Source organism: Saccostrea echinata, unplaced genomic scaffold (assembly GCF_033153115.1).
Source record: "Saccostrea echinata isolate AGI-Se365-2 ecotype Australia unplaced genomic scaffold, CSIRO_AGI_Sech_v1 ptg000047l, whole genome shotgun sequence".
In the NCBI taxonomy this organism is placed as follows: Eukaryota; Metazoa; Mollusca; class Bivalvia; order Ostreida; family Ostreidae; genus Saccostrea; species Saccostrea echinata.
In genome coordinates, this window is record NW_026889796.1 from 16,838,148 (window position 1) to 16,859,560 (window position 21,413).

The 21,413-nt window shown below is 32.9% G+C and overlaps 1 protein-coding gene across 1 annotated transcript in view; it reads left to right on the forward strand.

Annotated features, from left to right (window-relative positions):
* Positions 1–10,985: 10,985 nt before the first annotated feature.
* The window catches only part of LOC133202544 (uncharacterized), a 38,667-nt gene continuing 28,239 nt past the window's right edge, over positions 10,986–21,413 (forward strand). The window contains exons 1-12 of the mRNA XM_061338381.1: positions 10,986–11,109; positions 11,197–11,334; positions 16,733–16,853; positions 17,088–17,236; positions 17,317–17,343; positions 18,636–18,745; positions 18,951–19,009; positions 19,265–19,410; positions 19,496–19,633; positions 20,047–20,167; positions 20,403–20,551; positions 20,632–20,658. Coding sequence (XP_061194365.1) covers positions 10,986–11,109; positions 11,197–11,334; positions 16,733–16,853; positions 17,088–17,236; positions 17,317–17,343; positions 18,636–18,745; positions 18,951–19,009; positions 19,265–19,410; positions 19,496–19,633; positions 20,047–20,167; positions 20,403–20,551; positions 20,632–20,658 — 1,309 coding nt within the window. The remainder of the gene's footprint in view (positions 11,110–11,196; positions 11,335–16,732; positions 16,854–17,087; positions 17,237–17,316; positions 17,344–18,635; positions 18,746–18,950; positions 19,010–19,264; positions 19,411–19,495; positions 19,634–20,046; positions 20,168–20,402; positions 20,552–20,631; positions 20,659–21,413) is intronic.

The following is a 21,413-nucleotide window of genomic DNA, read 5'->3' on the forward strand; positions in this document are numbered from 1 at the left end:
CCTTGCCAATGTCCTTTTAATTCCTAGGAACACCGATGTCTTTACATGTTAAAAATTTCAAAGTAGACCAACCCTTACCCGATCATCGTTCGCTGAGCCGCTGTTTGACTTTCACCGTCGGCTGACATTTTATGAAAACCCAATCCCGAAATGTCGATCGACCTACGACCGACATGACAAACTGTCTGGTGATGGTTGGACAATGATCCTTATATTGACAATGATGCCTTATAATTTCAATCCTAGCAATGTTGAAGGAATCGGCCACCAACGCAGAACAATCTGATTAAAATCAGATCCTCGATGCTACGAAATGTCGCTTAGCAACGCAGAAAAAAGTATAACTTGTCCCAACAGACACAAAATTGGCCAGTCGAGGCAAAAAAAAGAAGTCAAAATCAGACAAGACAACACGCAATGAACTGCCGACTGTCCCCCGAAGAATCCTATTTTTGTTTCAAAAAACTTCGGCCATTGGTCATTTTTGGAAATGTGACTGGGATGTAAGGTTTTCGAAAGACTAAAAGAATAACGTAGACTTAAAAACAGGTTGTGTTAAACAAATTTAAATTAAATTGAGACCAACAATATCATACATTTAAAATATGGAACAAAACATTTTAGGGGAATCTATGTATTAAATCTCTGTTTTTGCTTTTTATCTGCTATTGTATGCATTATTTATTTATGTATGTTTGAATTTTTTGTTGTTGAATTTCTCACTAAAAAACTATATCTCCCTCCAGGATTTCTTTTTGAAAAATAAGGGGTCATGGGCCACAAGTCTCACCTGAATCTAACTGTTCCTGCTGTTATTTGAATATTTTCGCTATGTATTCTTAAGAAGTTGAGATGACCCTTTCCTAAATTAATATGATCATGCCAGATTACCTATCGGGTCCATGATTTTGGCAAACTGAATCTGCACTGAATGAGGTGCTTGGTCACAATATACTTATAATCTTGTTGTCCTTGAGAAGAAGATTCTTTAAGATTTTTTCCCCGAATTGCATCTTCTCTGGCCTTTCCGGCAAGCCCCGTAAATACATTTAATGTATTTAAATCACTGGATGTTAAAAAATTGTACAAAATGGAGTGATATGTAATTTTATAATTTATATAAATATTTAATAAACATAGTTGACTGTTCCTTCTGTGGTATATTTTAATATCTTTACATTCAATGAAGATCAGTTCCATACTCCATTGAACAAAAATCTCCCTACATTTATTCAAATGTTTCTTAAAATGGGTTATCATAGACGCCTCCGTACATGTAACAAATTCGAGGTTGTTTTTTCCACTTGTCCCCCCCCCCTTTAAACCTCATCCAATTCTTAACCTAAATCTAATAATTTGGATTTACACAGAGACAGAAAAGTATATGTCAGCTTCTTAACAACAAGTAAAAGATACAAGCTTATATCTGATCTTTTGAAAAATGGAAATTATCTCAAATGAACACAATAATTGCTAGATCAACATTACCAGGGTTAAGGGTTTTATTAGGTGTATAGAGTATAATTTTATGTGCTTGCTCACTTAATCTCTACCTTTTCTTTCACTGCATTTCACTTCTGGTATTTTGCGTAGCATTTGCGACATATTTTTAATTTCATTTCCGACATTTTTTTTTCATTTCCGACAATTTTTTGTATTTCCAGAATATTTGCAGGATACCTTTCTGGCTATTTTATGTTAGCCAAATAGGTGGAAATAGAATTTCTAAAGAATTAATTTCAAACTACATTTTCAAAATATAAATAAAAACATATAATACAATACATTTATACAGGTAGCATTAAGATTTATAGCATTTTTCCTTTTCCCTGTGCAGCATGTACATGCATAATGTGATGTCTTTGTTTTTAAAAACATTCTCCTGTCTTTAGAGAATCCCTTCAACGATGGTTTTTCATGGCCATAGGAACCGGGGGAGCACGGGGCCCGTGCCCCCCCCCCCCCCGATAATTTTGCCGATATATAGAATACTATAGAAAACTTCACTACAGTATGTTTGTGCCTACTCAATAATAATGTCTGATGACCTTTTTTGCCAAGGAATTTTTTGTAGTTGATAGTGCCTCCCAAATTAAAGTGTTTGGTTGCCCCCCCCCCCTCAAACTGAAATTGCTTCCTCTGGGCCTGTTTTTACGTCGACTGGTTTCTGTATGCCTTATAATTTCCATCCTAGCATATCTGATTTCAAACTTAAATCTGAACATTTAAGAAAGGAGATGACGAAAGTTCACAATACTTACATGTGTCTCAGGGAATCTTTTTAATCATTATTTTGGCTTCAAGCAAAACTCATAATTTGGATTTCAATGATTTCTCCATGATTTATTCATTAAAATTTTTCATAAGTGAAGTCTTCAATCCTGCTTTCATTGCAGAAAGGTACTTGAAAAATGTCGGAGATAAAAACTTTAAAATGTTGGAAATAAAAGATGAAAATTTAAAAAAAATTCCGGAAATGAAATGCAGCCATTGAAACTATGCCCATAATATCGTGCACATGTCTTGGATTTAATCCACAATACACACTAATGTGTGTGTACAAGTTACATGAAAAACATTATTTATGGAATACATCCTTATTTTGGTAACAGATCAGAGATAGATGTAAGGAGATGTGTGAACAAGGCGTGCAGAATGCCTATAGCTTCAGATATGTAAAAAATCAAATTCAATTTGTGAAATTAGTATTAGTAAATTTCTTTTTATTGAAATTCCTGAAATTATGATAAAACTTTTCCGAGGAAAATTTTCCCGGCAAAAATTATTCTGTTATTAAAAATTAATGGGGTATTCATGGGGATCGAACCCCCTAGCAATAAAAATCCTGAGTATCATTTTCCTTTGATACCAACGCGCTAACCACTACGCTATATAACTCCTGATAAATGGTAGCATTTAAATCATGTTTGTGATATGACCCTTGACTAAATGGACTTAAGAAGGCTGGGGGGTTGTGCCATTTTCAGACTATATTGATCTCCTATAGAAGAAGAGCTCCATATGAAGATATACAAAAATGATCAAATTTTAAAACTAAAATTTATGAAATTTTTCTTTGCCAAATGACAGTTGACAGCTTAAGATATCATACCTAAAAAATTAAGTTATATCTGATGGTTAATTTGTTGACCCCCCAGCCTCCTTAAAGTATTTCTCAGAGGATGCGAATGTTGTGTCATAAAAGTGTATTTTTAAGGTATAGTGGGTCTTTGCTCCATGTCTTTGTTTACCAAAAAATGTATATTTTTATGCAAACTTTGACGGTAACCTTTCAATAAAATGGAGCGATGACCCACTCATATAAAAAAAAAATGTGTTATAGTATGAGAAAAATGATCGTTTTGCCATCTTTAGTGTGTGTGTGTATGCTATTTCATAGGCAAATAATTTCAATCTTCGTGAGATTTTTGCAAATTGTGGAAATTTTACATAAAGTATACTTTAATGTTAGATGAAATATCAAAGAAAATTTTGCTGTAATTGAGATTTAATTTTTCACCTTTATGTTTGTTACACTATAAGCACTTTGCTTGCCTTGTTCGCCGATCTTCTTTGTATCAGTAATTTGAGGAATCTTGATCAATTTATTTTAGAAAGCTTGAATAAGTTACACTTCTGAGAGCTCTAAATAAATTTACACAGAGGGCTAAAATGGTATATGCACTGGTCGAAGTAGGAGTAAAAAAAGAGATTTGTTGTTACATTCATTCTTAATAAAATTAATTCTTCTTAACTTTTCAAGTGTTGTTATTTAAGGTGTATAAAGCTATAAAATACTTTGAAAAGACCTGCTTTAGTTGTCTGTATTGCAGAATTTGTTTTACATTCCATTCGACATCATTCGTACCTACTTTGAACTGGAATGTTTTTTCGGTGAAATATGAATTTTTATGTTTAGTTGCTAAGGGGATTGCATGTTGCCATGGCTTAATTATTAGGAGATTACATGTTGCCATGACAACAACTGATAGAATATTTTATATTCTTTCCGCTCTCTCAACATATACAATCATCAACACATTAATTGAATATTCATTTCCATCACAAACAATATGATCCCAAAGTCAAATCTGTCTTACAGGAGGCATAGGGTACATTGGTTGCCATGTACTGGTAATAGTTGCCATGGGTTGATTAAGTACCAAAAAAAATAAAAAATAAGACCAACATTTCATTGTCAATTTTGCTCAACGACATTTTTCTGACTTAATTTGAATAAATATTAATAAGATTACACGAATACATGTCAAAATTAACTTTTTTGCCCCATTGCTATGGAGAACCTGTTGTTGCTATGGAGATAAATAATTATACAATATTCAATAATTTGCTAGGAAGTCCAAATTTAATTCTACTATTTTAAAATTTGTTTTTCGTTTTTGTAGATAACAATTCATTTGATTTTTCCGTAAACTTTTTACATTGTTTCTCATTTTATGTATCAAAATGCCCATATTTGTTGCTAGGCAACAAATTCAATTTTCAAAAAGGCCCGTGGATTTGACTTCAAATTCTAAAAGAGAAATTCATCTGCTTTTATGTGAAATACACGCAACAGCTGTATTAATCTGGCCTTTTTTTAAATTTGGCCTTGAATATTGCCAAAATTATGAAAAATGCTGAATCAGCAAAAATTGCAAAACATGTGTACCTTCAAATGGCTAGCACAGAACTAACTTAAGACCTAAATTTCTTTTATTGCATTATTAAAACACTTAATATTCGTATCTTTATTACACCAGTAAGTGAAAAATATTCTCATGGTATTAAAATTTTATTTTAAGCCTTAAAGATAGGTGAATTTTTGTCCATCAACACAGAAAAATTTGCTGGTTGCTAAGGAAATTTCTTTGGCCGGGTTTCCATGGTAACCATGACTCAAAGCATTTTTCATTTTACATACATTGTTCATAGTTCAAAACAAATCTATGTGTGGAAAATCATCAAATTCTGAGAACCCTCATATATCACCCTTTGTCTGATTTTTATGTGGACTGGTACTTAAAACAAAATATTTACAGTTTTGTCTCCCGTAGTATGAGGTTACCATAACAATTCTTAATCACAAGCCCTTTACCTTCAATCTGAAATTGTCTTGTTTGCTTTGCTCCCGATTTGTATTGTTTAAATTAGACGGACTTTGGGCTTGAATACTGTTCGTTATCTCAATATTTCATTCTAACAGTTTAACATCTTGAATACAGTTCGTCATCTCCATATTTCTTTCTAACAGTTTAACATCTTGAATACTGTTCGTCACCTCCATATTTCATTCTAACAGTTTAACATCTTGAATACTGTTCGTCATCTCCATATTTATTCTAACAGTTTAACATCTTGCGAATAAAGGAAACTCAAGTACAAGTACTAGCATTCCAGTCCAGAAACAAATGTATATTAGTCCTTGAATATTCTTCTGAATCAATATATATAAGTTTATATTTCAAAATCATTTTAGTCAGAAGAGCGGCTTTTACCATCAGGATCCCTGGATTCGTATGGGACGAATCATTGCAGACTCCAAATTCCACATATTTTCAATATCTTAACAGCACAGTCGTTGGAAACGTAAGTAAAAATTTGTATATGTTTCCTACACAAAACTTTACTGATGGTAAAAACCACGTGCGCTCATATTGAAATTGTATTTACAAAAACAGAAATAAAAGAAATGTGGTAGTCAATGTAAAGTTTTCTGCATTGATATCTGGAAATATACTTCTGTCATCGATGAATTATTTAATCATTCATATCTCGTCAGAAACACGTAGTATTTTTTTCTTTTCTGGTCTATTGCAGTTCACAACACAATTTGGAGACGTTCCCGGATTTCTAAAGCTAACAGTGACGACTTTTAGGTCTGTTTAAAGTTACTAAAGAATTTTAACTCATGAGTATAATGATATTTCGACATTGCAAACAAATCAAAAGGTAAAGTAATGTAGTAAAAATTCACAAAACCAGAGGAAAAAATTGCAAAAGAAAATTTATACTTATTAGAATAATAGAAATTACTAGACAAACTCCAAAGCAACAAGGTCTTCCGTCTTCATATACAATATTGTATGCATGAAGAGATGCATATATGTTCTAGTTATACAGACAAAAATACTACTATTTAAGGTTTATTTTAAATACAAACTGTGAAAATATTGCAAAATAAAAGCAAAAAATAATAACTAGAAAATTTGCTATTGCAAATAGCAATTGGTTATGGTTATTGGTTATGTCACCCCGAACTGAACCATAACCAATGGTTAAAAAAGTGAGTATTCGTAGAAAAAGCCCCACCCACCCCCCTTTTCCCACACACGCTATATAAATTATTATCTAGAAGAAATTGTTTTTGAGAGATCTGATTGGTGTAAAATAATATTATTAATTTTTCTCTGATATTAGGAATAACAAGAAGGTCTTCTGTAAAAGACGAAAGACCTTAATTAACAGAATGCCAGGTTCACATCAAAACATGACTGAAGCATGCAAAATAATTCCTGAATTTTCATCTTCAGATCGGGTATTTTTACATAGGACAGCGGCTTTTTTGAGATGATAAATTATGTGTAAACTTTCTTAGTGTAGCAGAATCACGAACGTACATTTCCGGAGTGCTAAACAGTAGTGATGAGGCCTTCAAGCAAGTGCGGGAGCGGATCCCAGTTCAAATTAAATACGATGGAAATTGAATTTTAATTATTCTAACTATCATTGAATGAAGTTATTCATATGCAAGCAATATATTAACAAGAAATTATGAAATGCTAATGAATACAGCTGACAATCGCTACTTTTTAAAGATAATTTAATTGTAAATAAAATTATTATAAATTCTATAGACAAAAAAGACTGAATGCTGCTAAAATATCAGATCACATCAACGGAACTGAATTTTATTCATGAAATCAATGAAGCGGAACGAAATGCAAACTTGATCTGTAACTCTTCAAGATACACTAACATACCAAAAATCAGCTCAATATCTGCAAGCGTTTAGGAAAAAAAGTGCGGAAAACCAAGTGGGACAGACTGAAAGACAGACAGAGGGACAGACAGACAGACGGACAGACGGACGGACAGACTCAGAGGAAACCTATAGTCCCCTCCGGTTTCACCGGTAGGGGACTAATAATAACCGCGGAACATTAACTGGCAAGATTGGAAACATGCTGCTTATATCATTTCCATCGGATACAGTCAAAACATTTGAAGAGAGACAACGAAATGGGTGGGGACAATTCGACACAGACGTATGAGAAAACATTTAATTGAAATTATACTCCGAAGTAGAATTTCCATCCAATGTTTTCTCAGACGTCAGCGACAAATTGAACCCGCCCTTTTTTCAATGTCTATCATCAAACGCTTTGACTGTAACAAATGTAAATGACATAGCTGCATGTTACAATATTTCCAGTAAATGTTCTGGGGTCTTGAACACATCATTTTACAGATAAAAATGTATATTTAAGCTAAAAGGGCTGAAAAAATATGCACACTCTGGAGATTGAATCATGGTTGCCCACATGAATATCCACGACTCTAGGCATAATGCTATGGGAACTACCGGTTCAGAGTGTAAAATGATGAATATCTAGAAAATAGTTTGAATAATTTTGAAACAAATGATAAATTTGGCATTCTAATAAGACGCTCTATCACCCCCTATTTATATCAGAGAAAAATAAAAAGTTTGAAAAAGATTGAAAAAATCGATTTTTGAAATTCACTTCATGAGCGACAGGAAGTACCGACAATGAACAAAAAATAGCTGCAAAGATAATATATATATATCACGATCTCTAATCCCTGAAAGTTTGATATTGATATCTTTTGTCGTTCTCGAGATTATCAGTGGACAAAATGTCATTTTGAATTCAGGAAATGGTCCATAACTCAGCCTCAGAAGTGAATTTTAAGTGAAGCTTAGATACTCTTAAAATACATGTAACATAGCTTACCCCGGTGCAATCCCTGTAACTCAATCATGCATGAAATATGAAATTTAAAATTTATCTAAAAATCAGAAAATTGAACGAAAGATATCAGACATCATTTTAAAGATAAAAACGTATATTCCAGCTGAAATAATTAAGAGATAAAATTCGAAATCCTGGGCATGGAACCTGGGTTGCCCGCTTGCAAATCAAGTGCTTTAACCATTGCGCTATTATGAACACCGAGAGAAATATCTTAAGAATGGGTTACTCAATATTAAAACAAATTACATATTAAGCATTCTGATCAAACTCTCAATAATCCCTACTAATAAAATAAAAATTTAAAAATAAAAAAGGCGAAAAAATTGCTATTTTAAATCTCTTCCTGTCGTGACTGGAAGTGACGGGAACGCACTATTTGAACCCTAAGCATAACTAGAGATAACAGACTACCAATCCTGAAAGTTTCAGACTTTGATCTCTTATTAAGGACATACGCAACGTAGTTTAAACTTTATTATCTTTTTCCCTGGATTTGAAGAGTTCCAATACTTAAAGGAACTGTGTGGTACATTTTTATGTCTATATATGCTGTTGTACACTTCTTCTGAAACAAGTTTGAATTAAAAAAAACACCTAGAATATATGCTTAGTAATTTTTGTGTATTTTTCTTTGAATTCTTAAAGAATTTTCTTCAATTGATATCTTATCAAAAACCCTGGTAATGCATGCTGATTTTTTGACTACGAACATCTGATGGCACTATAATCTTAAATTAAGAATATCTTGAAAAATTATCAGTAGGTAAGGTACGTTGCGTATGTCCTTAATTCTGAGATCTCGCACCAGTAACATTTTAAGGCGAAAAAAGAATAATTTCAATAATTTGCGATTTAAAAGAGATTTTTCAATTTTTAGTAAAAATATCAAAATCCCATTCAGAGACGCTTAAACACTGTGAATTTCATTCAAAAAGACGGAATAGATTACGAGAAATCGTGATTTCAGAATGGCCAAAAAATAATAAGAAGAAACAGTAGGATCTCTATAAGGTCTTCCGTTGGAAACGGAGACCTTAATAAAAAAATATAGTAGAATCACTAAAAGGTCATCCGTGAAAACGAATGACCTTAATTAGATCAAAGGTCTTGTAAAAAGTAGATATATGTGCCCCATTAAAGTATTTTAAAAAGTTAAATTTTTTGAGAAATTAAACCGAGGCAGGCTACTGACAAAAAAGTTGAAGTTATAATGATTTCAGTACCTGTTTAAAGTCAGCATTTCATAAATTTTATCGCCGTTATACAGTGTGTAATGATCTTGTTGGCAAATATTACCTATCATTGGCTCATATTTTGAATGACGTGTTTCATACAAATTGTAAGGCCTTTGATTTTATACTAAATTTGACTACAATATATTTTGTCTACCTGATCAATATATAGGGCTCATAGCGGGTGTGACCAGTTGATAGGGGATGCTTTCTTCTCTTAGGCACCTGATCCCACCTCTGGAATTTCCAGGGATCCGTGTTTTATGCCATGTTCAAAGATTTGTATTGTTTGTAGATATTTTGGGGATCGATCACTATTCATTGTCTACGTGACACACAGCTGGTGTAATTGTCTACTAAGTACGACACAAATTTTTTGTGTCTTAGCCCACCTGGGTCGAAGGCTCAAGTGAACTTTTCTGATCAAATTTTGTCCGGCCCGTTTGTCTGTCTAGCTTTCCGTCTGTCTGTCTGTAAACATTTCACATTTTAGACTTCTTCACAAGAACCACTGGGCCAATTTCAACCAAACTTGCCACAAAACATCGTTCGGTAAAGGAGATTCAAGTTCTTTCAAATGAAGCGCAACGCCTTTTTCCAAGGGCAAACTATTAGAAATTAGTGAAAATTAATGAAATTAATGGCATTTTCAAAAATCTTCTCAAGAACATCTGGGCCAGAAAAGATGAAAGTTATGTGAAAACGTACATGATCCCTAGGGGTATGGTGAAGCCACAATGGGCGAACGAAGTTTTACATAGGAATACATATGAACAATCTTTAAAAATCTTCTGAAGAACACCAAAATCATATCTATATGGAAACATTCTCAGGTAGTGTAGATTGAAGTTTGTTCAAATCATGGCCCCCAGGGGTACAATGGGCTTTCAAAGTTTTACGTAAGAATACTTAGGAAAATCTTACAAATCATAAACCCCGGGGGTAGGATATAGCCGCAACAGAGGATCAAAATAATACATGCGATATTCATATAGAAGCATCCTCAGGTAGTGAAGATTGAATTTTGTTCAGATTATGTCAACCCCACCGGGTGTAGGGTGGGGCAACAACTGATGATCAAACTTATAAATTGGAATATATAGGGAAACTCTTTTAAAATCTTCTCAAGAACAGCAAGGACATGAACAGTCAAATTCTAAATGTAGAAGCATCCTCAGGTAATGTAGATTAAAATTTATTCAGATCATGAACCCCGAGGGTAGAGAGGGACCACAAGTACAACAGGGGATCAAAGTTATACATAGGAATATAAAGGAAATACATTAAAAATCTTCTCAAGAACATGAAAATTATGATTAGTCATATTAATACAGAAGCATCATCGGCTGCTTAGATTCAAGTTTGTTCAAATCAAAGGGCGGGGTCATAATAAAAGATCAAAGTTTTAGGGAAAAATCTTTAAAAAGTCTTCCAAAGAAATATGGAAGCATCCTCAGTTAGTGTAGAATCAGGTTTGCTAAAATCCCCCCGCCCTGGAGGGAGTAGGTTGAGACCACTTATATATTTAAGTTTTTCAATAATAAACTCATTGCTGCTTTTCCTACATGTAGCCATAGTGTTGTTAAATTTTTTCTTGGTTATCAGTGCTTATTAGAATGAAATGTAACTAGAGGTGATCTTAATTTTTGCAATGATATCACATACTTGTTTTTTTTTAAATATATTATACTTAATGGAGCATAAGTCGCATTATTTCGGTTTGTTGTGCAGGAGAGGAAGTATATATGTGGACATGGTGTTTACATATGATAGCTTTCTGTTGCCTATAAGTAATGCTATGAATGCAGTCAAAATGGTCGTACAGAACGGAACCGTTCATCAACTTCAAGTTGACAACTATTTCATATACAGAGGAGGTAGGATCTATTTGGATATTCTCTGTATGATGCTCTTTAAGAATTGTCATACTGGAAATGAGTTTGAATACATACGATATATTACAGAAATAAAAGATGGTGAGTGTCCATTCATACAAAATGGTACAACTCGAACTTGTCTTGAGGAATGTCAGATGGATATCAACTGCACAGGGTCTGACAAATGTTGTTATAATGGATGTGGACACACCTGTCAAAAACCAGGTAAACATGATGTTCTAGTCGCATGAACACTTAAGTTACCAACAGGACAGTTTTATTTGTTTTGTAGAGTGGGACAGAACTTTCTCATACATGTAATTTTACGATGCGAAGCACGAGTGAAAATATAAAAGAATCCTGTCTCATTAGTGAAATAAATTCCATATTTAACTACAAAATATAGAATTTTCTGTTTATTTTTCTTGAGTTTCCTTTTGCCTTTTTCTAATCGTAGCACGGTGTCATAGGCTGTGACGTCATAGTTGAGCGGTTGAGACGTCATAGCTTAAAGCGATCGTGAGATTGAAAACATTGTACACATGCTCAAGTGAGCTTTTCTGATCACATTTTGCCTGGCGTCCGTCAGTATACTTTTCACATTTTCGACTTCTTCTCAAGAACCACAGGGTCAATTTTGACCAAACTTGCCACAAAGCATCCTTGAATGGGATTCAAGTTCGTTCAAATAAATGACCACACTCTCTTTCAAGGAGAGATCATCTTTCAAAAATCTTTTTCTAAAGAACCATTAGGCCAGAAAATTTGAAACTTACTAGTATATGAAACTTTCATTACATAGTGTAGATTCAAGTTTGTTCAAATCATGACCTCGGGGAGTAGGGTGGGGCCACACTAGGGGATCAAAATTTTGTATAGGAATACATACAATTTTTTATAAAAAGCCTCTTCTCAAGAATAACAAAGCTGTGCTCAGTCATATTGATACGGAAGCATCATCAGATAGTGTATATTCAAGTTTGTTCACATCGTGACCCTTGAGGGTAAGGGTGGAGCCACAGTTAGGGATCAAAGCTTTACATAGGAAAATATAGGAAAAAAAATTTAAAGATCTTCTTGTCCAGAACATTAAAGCCATTATATATAATTATTAGTCATTTTTATATGGAAGCATACTCGGGTAGTGTAGATTCAAATTTATTCAAATGATGACCCACTTGGGGTAGATTTGGGCCGCAATGGGGGTGTCAAAGTTTTATATAGGAATATAAAAGAAAAAAATCTTCTTCTCAAGATCAGAAAAGCCAAGTTTAGTCACATTGATATGGAAGCATACTAAGGTAGTTTAGATTCAAGTTTGTTCCAATCATGACCCTTGGGGTTAGGTTGGGGTCACAATGGGGGGGGGGCAAAGTTTTACGTAGGAATATATAGGAAAAAACTTTTAAAATCTTCTTTTCAAGAACAGCAGTCATTATTAGTTAATTTGATATTGAAGCATACTCAGGTAGTGTAGATTCAAGTTTGTTCAAATGATGACCCCCGTGGATAGGGTGGGGCCACAATGGGGGATAAAATTTTTACATAGGAATATAAAGGAAAAAAACAGAAAAGCCATGTTTAGTCTAATTAATATAGAAGCATCCTCAAGTAGTGTAGATTCAAGTTTGTTCAAATGATGACCTCCGGGGATAGGGATGGGCCACAATTGGGGATCCAATATGCTCAGGTGAGCGATGTGGCCCATTGGCATCCTGTTATGATATTGTTCGTGAAGGAAAGGAAAATCTCAAGTATTACCAGACCTCTGATATTCTTTCACAATGTGTTACAAATTATCATTTTGATATTATTTCACACTGTGACGAAATATCACTTTTATTCAATAAATAAATAGGAGAATTACACACTTAAAAATGCAATAAAATGACATCTTTTAAAATTCTTCATCTCAGTAATCACTGGGTCAGTAGGGATGAAATTTTTTTGAAAGCTTCATTACATTAGGTAGATTTAAGTTTGTTCAAATCACGAACCCCGGAACTAGGGCGGGCAACAATAGGCGATTATAGTTTTCCATATGAATATATTATAACATCTTTAAAAATCTTCCTCTCTAGAAAAGCAAAGTCATGATTAGTAATATTTTTATGAAAGCATCCGCCGGTAGTCTAGATTTAAGTTTGTTCATATTATGACCCACGGGTCCGTCGGCTAGAGTAGGGCCACAATGGGCTACTAACAAAGTTTTAAAAGGAATATATATATATATATATATATATATATATATATATATATATATATATATATATATATATATATATATATATATATATACAATCAATAAAAATTAATTTCATTACAACGTGTATTGGTAACGATTCTCTAATAAAAACTAATGTCCAAATAACTGTATCTCACTTCCATTCTCAATGACTGTGTAGTGTAGGGCAGCGCCGCGAGAATTCCATCGGCATCAAAAGCAAGTTTTTTGACTTGCCTAGATAGCCGAGCGGTCTAGCACGCTGTTCCTGTACTGCTAGGATACAGATTCCGAAGGTCGAGAGTTCAACCCCGTGGGTATCCTTATAAAAGTGAATTTCTTTGTGCTTTCTGTATTAATATTTCTTCAGTTAGGGCAGTTATGTTAGTTTAAGAGTTGTTGTAAAATGTGCTTTATATATATATACAGTACCGACCAGACACAACCTAACAGAAAGCGAACCCAAAGCGCACCCCGGGTTCGCTGCCTGGGTTCGCTTCGGGTTCGCTTGGGGTTCGCTATAGCGGACCCCGAGCGAACCCGGAGCGCACCTCGAGCGAACCCGCAGTGGACTCAGAGCGAACGCCGAAAGCGAATCCCAAATTCAGCAAGTGAACGCGCGTTCGGTGTTGCGTGACTGATCTGTCAATCAGGATTAGCGATAAGACGTGTTAACCAATCAGCGCGTCGACCGATCAGCATGCCAGTTTGTCATTCGATGTAAATAAAACATTCTACAAGCAAAGCGTGTTTATGTTCAGTGTGAAATTATTATTAACACGATTAAATAAATATTTATATTTATAAATTAATATCTAGGTAGCATGTTATATTTATACATTTATTTTCTTTATTTTTTTTTATTTTTAAAATCCATTTATTTATATTGCGTAAATTTATCAGACAAAGAGTACTTTAATTTATAAAAGAAAATAATGGTTATCACAATTGTTACTAAAAAAAGAAAGAAAAAAAAGTATTTTGACAAATTATAACATTTCATTATCTCAAGATACTGTACAAGATTAAGTATATGTACGTGCTTTCATTCAATTATTTTATTTTTATTATTCTAATTTACATTTTTGTTTAAATCCAGATCAACATCAAAATTATTAATCTTCTTAATTGAAAAAAAGTAAAAAAAAAAATAAATTAATAAATAAATAATTAAAAAAAAAAAAAAAGAACAGCATGAATGTGCATGTACTGTATGTCCAATCGTAAACTACTATGGTATTATTTTGATTTATCTTTTACAAAAAAATAATGTAAAGCTTGATTTACCTTGTTGTTTTTTTTATTATTATTAACTGAAATAAAAAGAAAAAAAAACGCACGATTTACATGTACGTTATTGAACGAACTAATTATCGGTAGTAAATAAGCAATATAATAAGTCGTACAGTATTGAATTCTTTTAAATAGCGTAACTTTAAATAATAAAGCGTATTTAAGATGTTTAACGATTTTTTTTTCTCTCTGATGATTGGTCCAGTTAACTGCTTATTGTAGTCATGATATTTTTATAATAAAACATCAGAAATGTACATTTTCACAAAAAAAATATTAATTCCCAATACTTATATAAATAATTAGTCGACAAATGTACCCGACATGATTGTCGGGGTTACTTTTTATCCTTGATACTTATTATTTTAATTTCTGGAGATGAATGAATTTTAAAAAAATGCTGATTTTTGAATTCATAAATGGAAAGATGAATATAAGTATTCATTCAATATTTAGACCACTTTTAAAAATTTTTTACCCCCATACTGCATATTATAAAATCCAATAGAATCAAAACTCACAGTCAACTTATCATATCATATGATAGAACATGCTGCATTCGATCATAAATTACATTTTTACGTATCAAAAAGATAAAAAAAAATTCTAAGTCGGAGAATTACATTAATAATTATTTGTAATCTGAAATACCTATTAAATCTTATTTACATGTAGTTTCAAAAATATTTTTTTCCATAATTTTTTATTCAGTTTTCCAAAGTCGATTAATTGTAGCAGTAAATATTTTTAATCTAAAATATCTATTAATAAGTTGTTTTTTTTTTTAAAAATATCCACTCCTAAATATTTTTAACTATTTTGTGTAAAAAGTGATCGTTCGTGTATGTTGTCAACAATAACATTGCAGCCACTGCACATGCACATGTATCGATCGCCACAAAAACAACAATGATCGATTTCACTGCTGTATTTGGAATAAACAAGGGGCGGAGCTTACTGGCGTCAAGATTAAAGCGGGGTCCGCTTCGCGCATGAGTGCGTAAAGCGAACCCAGAAAGCGAACGCCGGGTTCGCTCTAGCGGACCCAGAGCTGACCCCGAGCGAACGCAGAGCGAACCCGAAGCGAACCCAGAGCGCACCCAAAATTTCTGAAAGCGGACCCATAGCGGACCCCGAGCAAACCCAGAAAGCGAACCCGGGGTGCGCTTTGGGTTCGCTCTGGTGTTAGGTTGTGTCTGGTCGGTACTATATATATATATATATATATATATATATATATATATATATATATATATATATATATATATATATAACATTCTTCTTAAGAACAGCAAAGTATTGATTAGTCCTATTATATGGAAGCATTCTCAATTTATTGAAATGACCCTAGGGTAAGGGTGGAGCGATCATAGTTTTACATAGGAATATACAGAAAAAATCTTTTTTAATTTTTTTAATTTCTTTGCAAGAACGGCAAAGCCATTATTAATTATTTTTATATGGGGGCATCCTCCATTGTGTAGTTTCAAGTTTCCTATTCCAATTTTGGTTCATATTCCTGGTGTATACTTAAAAGCATTGAAATCTTCATCAATTATTTGAAATCTTGCATACAATCAATTTTATCTATTAAACGAAAAAACAAATGTATATATAGGATCTTCCATGATTTGTGGTTGGATAAGATGTTTTCCTCGAGCCTTGGCGAAGGGATAAAAACACACAAAACGTTGGATCAAAAATCATATCTAACCGCAAACCATGGGAGATCCTTTTTATCACATGATCTATACATAGCTATCTCAAGTTTTAAACTGTTTAAAATCTGTAAATCTATAATATTTGACGTAATAAAATTATCACAAAAACCATTGTAACGTCATAACGTAAAGAGGATATGAAAACGATATTCAATGAGAAATATCCACTGTATAAAGGGGTAAACATGTGACAGATTGAATTGCTGCATAAAATTTCACGTATAAATAAAAAAAAAACAATGTCATATATTTTCTTTAGAATTCAAATGAACTTGGCAATTTCCGTATTTGCGATTGCTCTGGAAAATAAATGCTCTCACTCATACTTGAAACTAATTTCTTCTTGGGATACATTTCATTGCTCAACAATGACTTTGGTATTTAGTGGAGGATCACAAAACATCCCCCTGTGATGACATGGAGTACCTACTGGAGGTAGGGGGGAAATGTGCCCCTTTGTATAAAACTAATCTGACCACAGCTAGAGATAATCAAACATTTTGTAGGTATGTATTGACACGTTTTAATACTACATTTTTTGTTGATTGTATATCGTATTACATACAAATGAATCCACTTTGAATATTGTAATACTATAATGTCAGCATTGTAAGAAGGCATAAATGATTAATATTTCATGTAGCTTATCTAAATCGAATAAATATTATGAGTTGAATACTATTTCTTTTATCAATGATTGAGATCCAAATTTTATGCATATTAAAAAAAAATTATTTTAGTGTGCTTGGTGAATTCATCAAATGTTCGATGGAAATAGTAACGAAAGAGAAAGGAGTTCAGTGTACTCTTAATCAGATATCTGCAGCCATGAGAAATCTTGGATCAAGAATGAAAGCAGACTTGAATCTGACATATAATCCTGCTGACTGTAAGGATTTTTTAGTTAATACGTGGACTTTAAACCGGATTAATTATTTTTATTGCATCCCATTTCGTTTTCAATTTCAGGCTATAAGGACATTGAAAAGATTATGGGTGAGTGTAATTTGGTCTTTAAATTTGTTTTTTAAATTAATATCTTTATTTATTTAATAATAGGAAAAAGATTGCCAGATGTGCCTATGACTCTAAGTTTATGTATAATTCATTATTCGGGGGTTGTAGGGAATGTTGGCAAGAAAGAAATTTTGATTTCATATTTTTAGGTCATACATTGCAAGGTACCTTACCCACTGACATTTTTTCAAGACATTTTAGGTATATGATTGTACCATCAGATTTTCTGAGATCAAAAGTCAGCATACATTACCAAGGGTTTTGAATAGATATCAAATGATGTAAATCCTTGTGTTATTGAAAGAAAAATATACAAAAGTTACCAAACATATAGATTTCGCTAGTATTTCCTCAAAACGTGTTTTAGAAGAGATGTACAGCATCATTAGGCATTATATGAGTTCCACAAATGTCTTTGAATTATTCGAAGTCTTCATCTATACGGGGAATGAAAAATTCAGTTCAAAACTACTCTGTGTATGTCCTTAAGACTTATATGGAGCAGAATATTTGTATACAGGGAAAGTTTGGCCTCCGTTTTATTTTCGTCCCTTTCACCCTAGACACAAGTGGGCGAATTTAAGATGGGACGAATTCAAAGAAAACAGTATAATTTCTTAAACAGAACTGTAACTGGACAAATTTAAAACGGGGCAAAATTGTTTGCAAGTGTGATAGGGCGATAATAACACGGGGCGAAAAAAAACCCTGTATACAGTGCATGTACATGTATCTTCATCAAGTATTTATGTTAAGGTCAAGATCTAGTAAATGAGTTTAGACTTTCTTCTTGGTGCTAGATTCATTATGACGTCATAATTGATTTAAACTTAATTTTTCCCGTACTTTACGGCTTCAATAGAATCATGTAGAAAATAGAGCACTTTCATGGAATTTAATTTGAAATCATGTCAAATATAACTCCGGAACCCTTATTCCGTTTAATATCATTTTAAAGTAGAGATCAAGAAGATATGAAAAACCGTTTTCTGAGAGACTGTAGGCAATATTGATACATTTCCTTTGTCTGAGATGGAAAAAACTCCCATATTTATACCAGACTTTCTTCATTTTTCATTGAAAATGGGCAGTTTATAATATGTTTTTCCGATGAGTTTACCCCAAATTATGTCCGGATACACATTATTTTACCAAGCTATATTCGTAAAGGATCATTAAAAGAATGTGTATCTCAAATTTGAGAAATCTGTGGGCACCTTTCATTCACTAGATCTTGACCTTAAGTCACATTTTAATGTATTTTTTACCAGTGAAGAGAGTAGCCTTCAGCGTGCGATTGAGGTCCTTGAATTGGAGTGAATCTTTGTCTGATTCAGAGTCTCCATATTTTCAAGAATGGAATCGAAGTATCATTTCAAATGTAAGAATATTTCAATATAAGTTTCTACCAATTTTCATAATTTTGTGTCTTGTAGGTTGGTTTACCCAAACCCTGTGAATAAAGGGTTGTATAAATGAGCTAAATTTCAACATAGGAAAAAAAAATTGATAGTTTTTTTTTTCATAAAAAAGACGTCTTTGAAAAACTATTCAAGAAAAGAAAATCGGCATTATTTTATATTCAGATTTCAGCAGCATCTGAGAACCACCCAGCAATTCTAGGAATTACTGTGGTCAGATTTAGGTAAGTGAGGATATATGAAACTCTAGTAATGTAACGAGACTTCTATTTGATTATTTTTGTTTTCCGGTTGTCATATATAATGAGAAGAGGTCATTAAGCAACTATCTTAGTAACAGTCATCAAATTTTCTCTATCAAGCATTTAAGACTTTCATCAAGCAGTCATTCATTCCAACATAACCTAGAAATAAAAAAGAAATACTTGTACATGTTTGCTAATGAAAATTTAAGAGGAAAAAAATCATACTCCTCACAGGAAGGGAAGTGTATATGTTGATATTGAAATCAAACTGGACACCAGCAAACTGTCGCTAGCAGATCTTAAAACTTCAGTTTTCGAAGAAACAAAGAAGGGCAGAATTCACATTCTAGAAGTGGACAACTATTTCTTATTTAGAGGAGGTATGCATAATCCATAACATAAACCATAAATCACTATGGAAATATCTAGTTCGTTCCTCTTGGTAATGAAATTTTTACGACATAGAACTGAAGGACGGTGAATGTCCAGCTGTAGCAAGAAACGCCACCGGAATATGTGCAGAAGAGTGTCAGATGGACAGCAATTGTACAGGGACACAAAAATGCTGCTTTAATGGATGTGGTCATACTTGTCAAGATACAGGTTTCTTACCTTCATTTGAATTTCTTTCTCCAATTTTGGTATTAGTTTCCTGGTGTCTACTTGAAAGCATGGAATTCTTCATCAGTTATTGAATATTTTTGCATACAACCAATTTTATTTACTAAAAGAAGAATAACGTTTTATATGCTGCATAAAATTTCAATTGTAAATGAAGAAGAAGGTCACATTTTTTTTTCAAATATTTACAATCCTTTTACTACACGATTGTAAACTCTTTGTATGATGAAATTTGATTGTTATACCCCTTTTGTTAACATACATAAAAGAATGCAAATGAATTTGGTAATTACCGTATTTGCGATTGCTCTGGAAAATAAATGCTCTCACTCATACTTGAAACTAATTTCTTCTTGGGATACATTTCATTGCTCAACAATGACTTTGGTATTTAGTGGAGAATTACAAAACATCCCCCTGTGATGACATGGAGTACCTACTGGAGGTAGGGGGGAAATGTGCCCCTTTGTATAAAACTAATCTGACCACAGCTAGAGATAATCAAACATTTTGTAGGTATGTATTGACACGTTTTAATACTACATTTTTTGTTGATTGTATATCGTATTACATACAAATGAATCCACTTTGAATATTGTAATACTATAATGTCAGCATTGTAAGAAGGCATAAATGATTAATATTTCATGTAGCTTATCTAAATCGAATAAATATTATGAGTTGAATACTATTTCTTTTATCAATGATTGAGATCCAAATTTTATGCATATTTAAACAACAATTATTTTAGTGTGCTTGGTGAATTCATCAAATGTTCGATGGAAATAGTAACGAAAGAGAAAGGAGTTCAGTGTACTCTTAATCAGATATCTGCAGCCATGAGAAATCTTGGATCAAGAATGAAAGCAGACTTGAATCTGACATATAATCCTGCTGACTGTAAGGATTTTTTAGTTAATACGTGGACTTTAAACCGGATTAATTATTTTTATTGCATCCCATTTCGTTTTCAATTTCAGGCTATAAGGACATTGAAAAGATTATGGGTGAGTGTAATTTGGTCTTTAAATTTGTTTTTTAAATTAATATCTTTATTTATTTAATAATAGGAAAAAGATTGCCAGATGTGCCTATGACTCTAAGTTTATGTATAATTCATTATTCGGGGGTTGTAGGGAATGTTGGCAAGAAAGAAATTTTGATTTCATATTTTTAGGTCATACATTGCAAGGTACCTTACCCACTGACATTTTTTCAAGACATTTTAGGTATATGATTGTACCATCAGATTTTCTGAGATCAAAAGTCAGCATACATTACCAAGGGTTTTGAATAGATATCAAATGATGTAAATCCTTGTGTTATTGAAAGAAAAATATACAAAAGTTACCAAACATATAGATTTCGCTAGTATTTCCTCAAAACGTGTTTTAGAAGAGATGTACAGCATCATTAGGCATTATATGAGTTCCACAAATGTCCTTGAATTATTCGAAGTCTTCATCTATACAGGGAATGAAAAATCCAGTTCAAAACTACTCCGCGTATGTCCTTAAGACTTATATGGAGTAGAATACTTGTATACAGGGAAATTTTGGCCTCCGTTTTATTTTCGCACCTTTCACCCTAGACACAAGTGGGCGAATTTAAGATGGGACGAATTCAAAGAAAACAGTATAATTTCTTAAACAGAACTGTAACTGGACAAATTTAAAACGGGGCAAAATTGTTTGCAAGTGTGATAGGGCGATAATAACACGGGGCGAAAAAAAAACCCTGTATACAGTGCATGTACATGTAT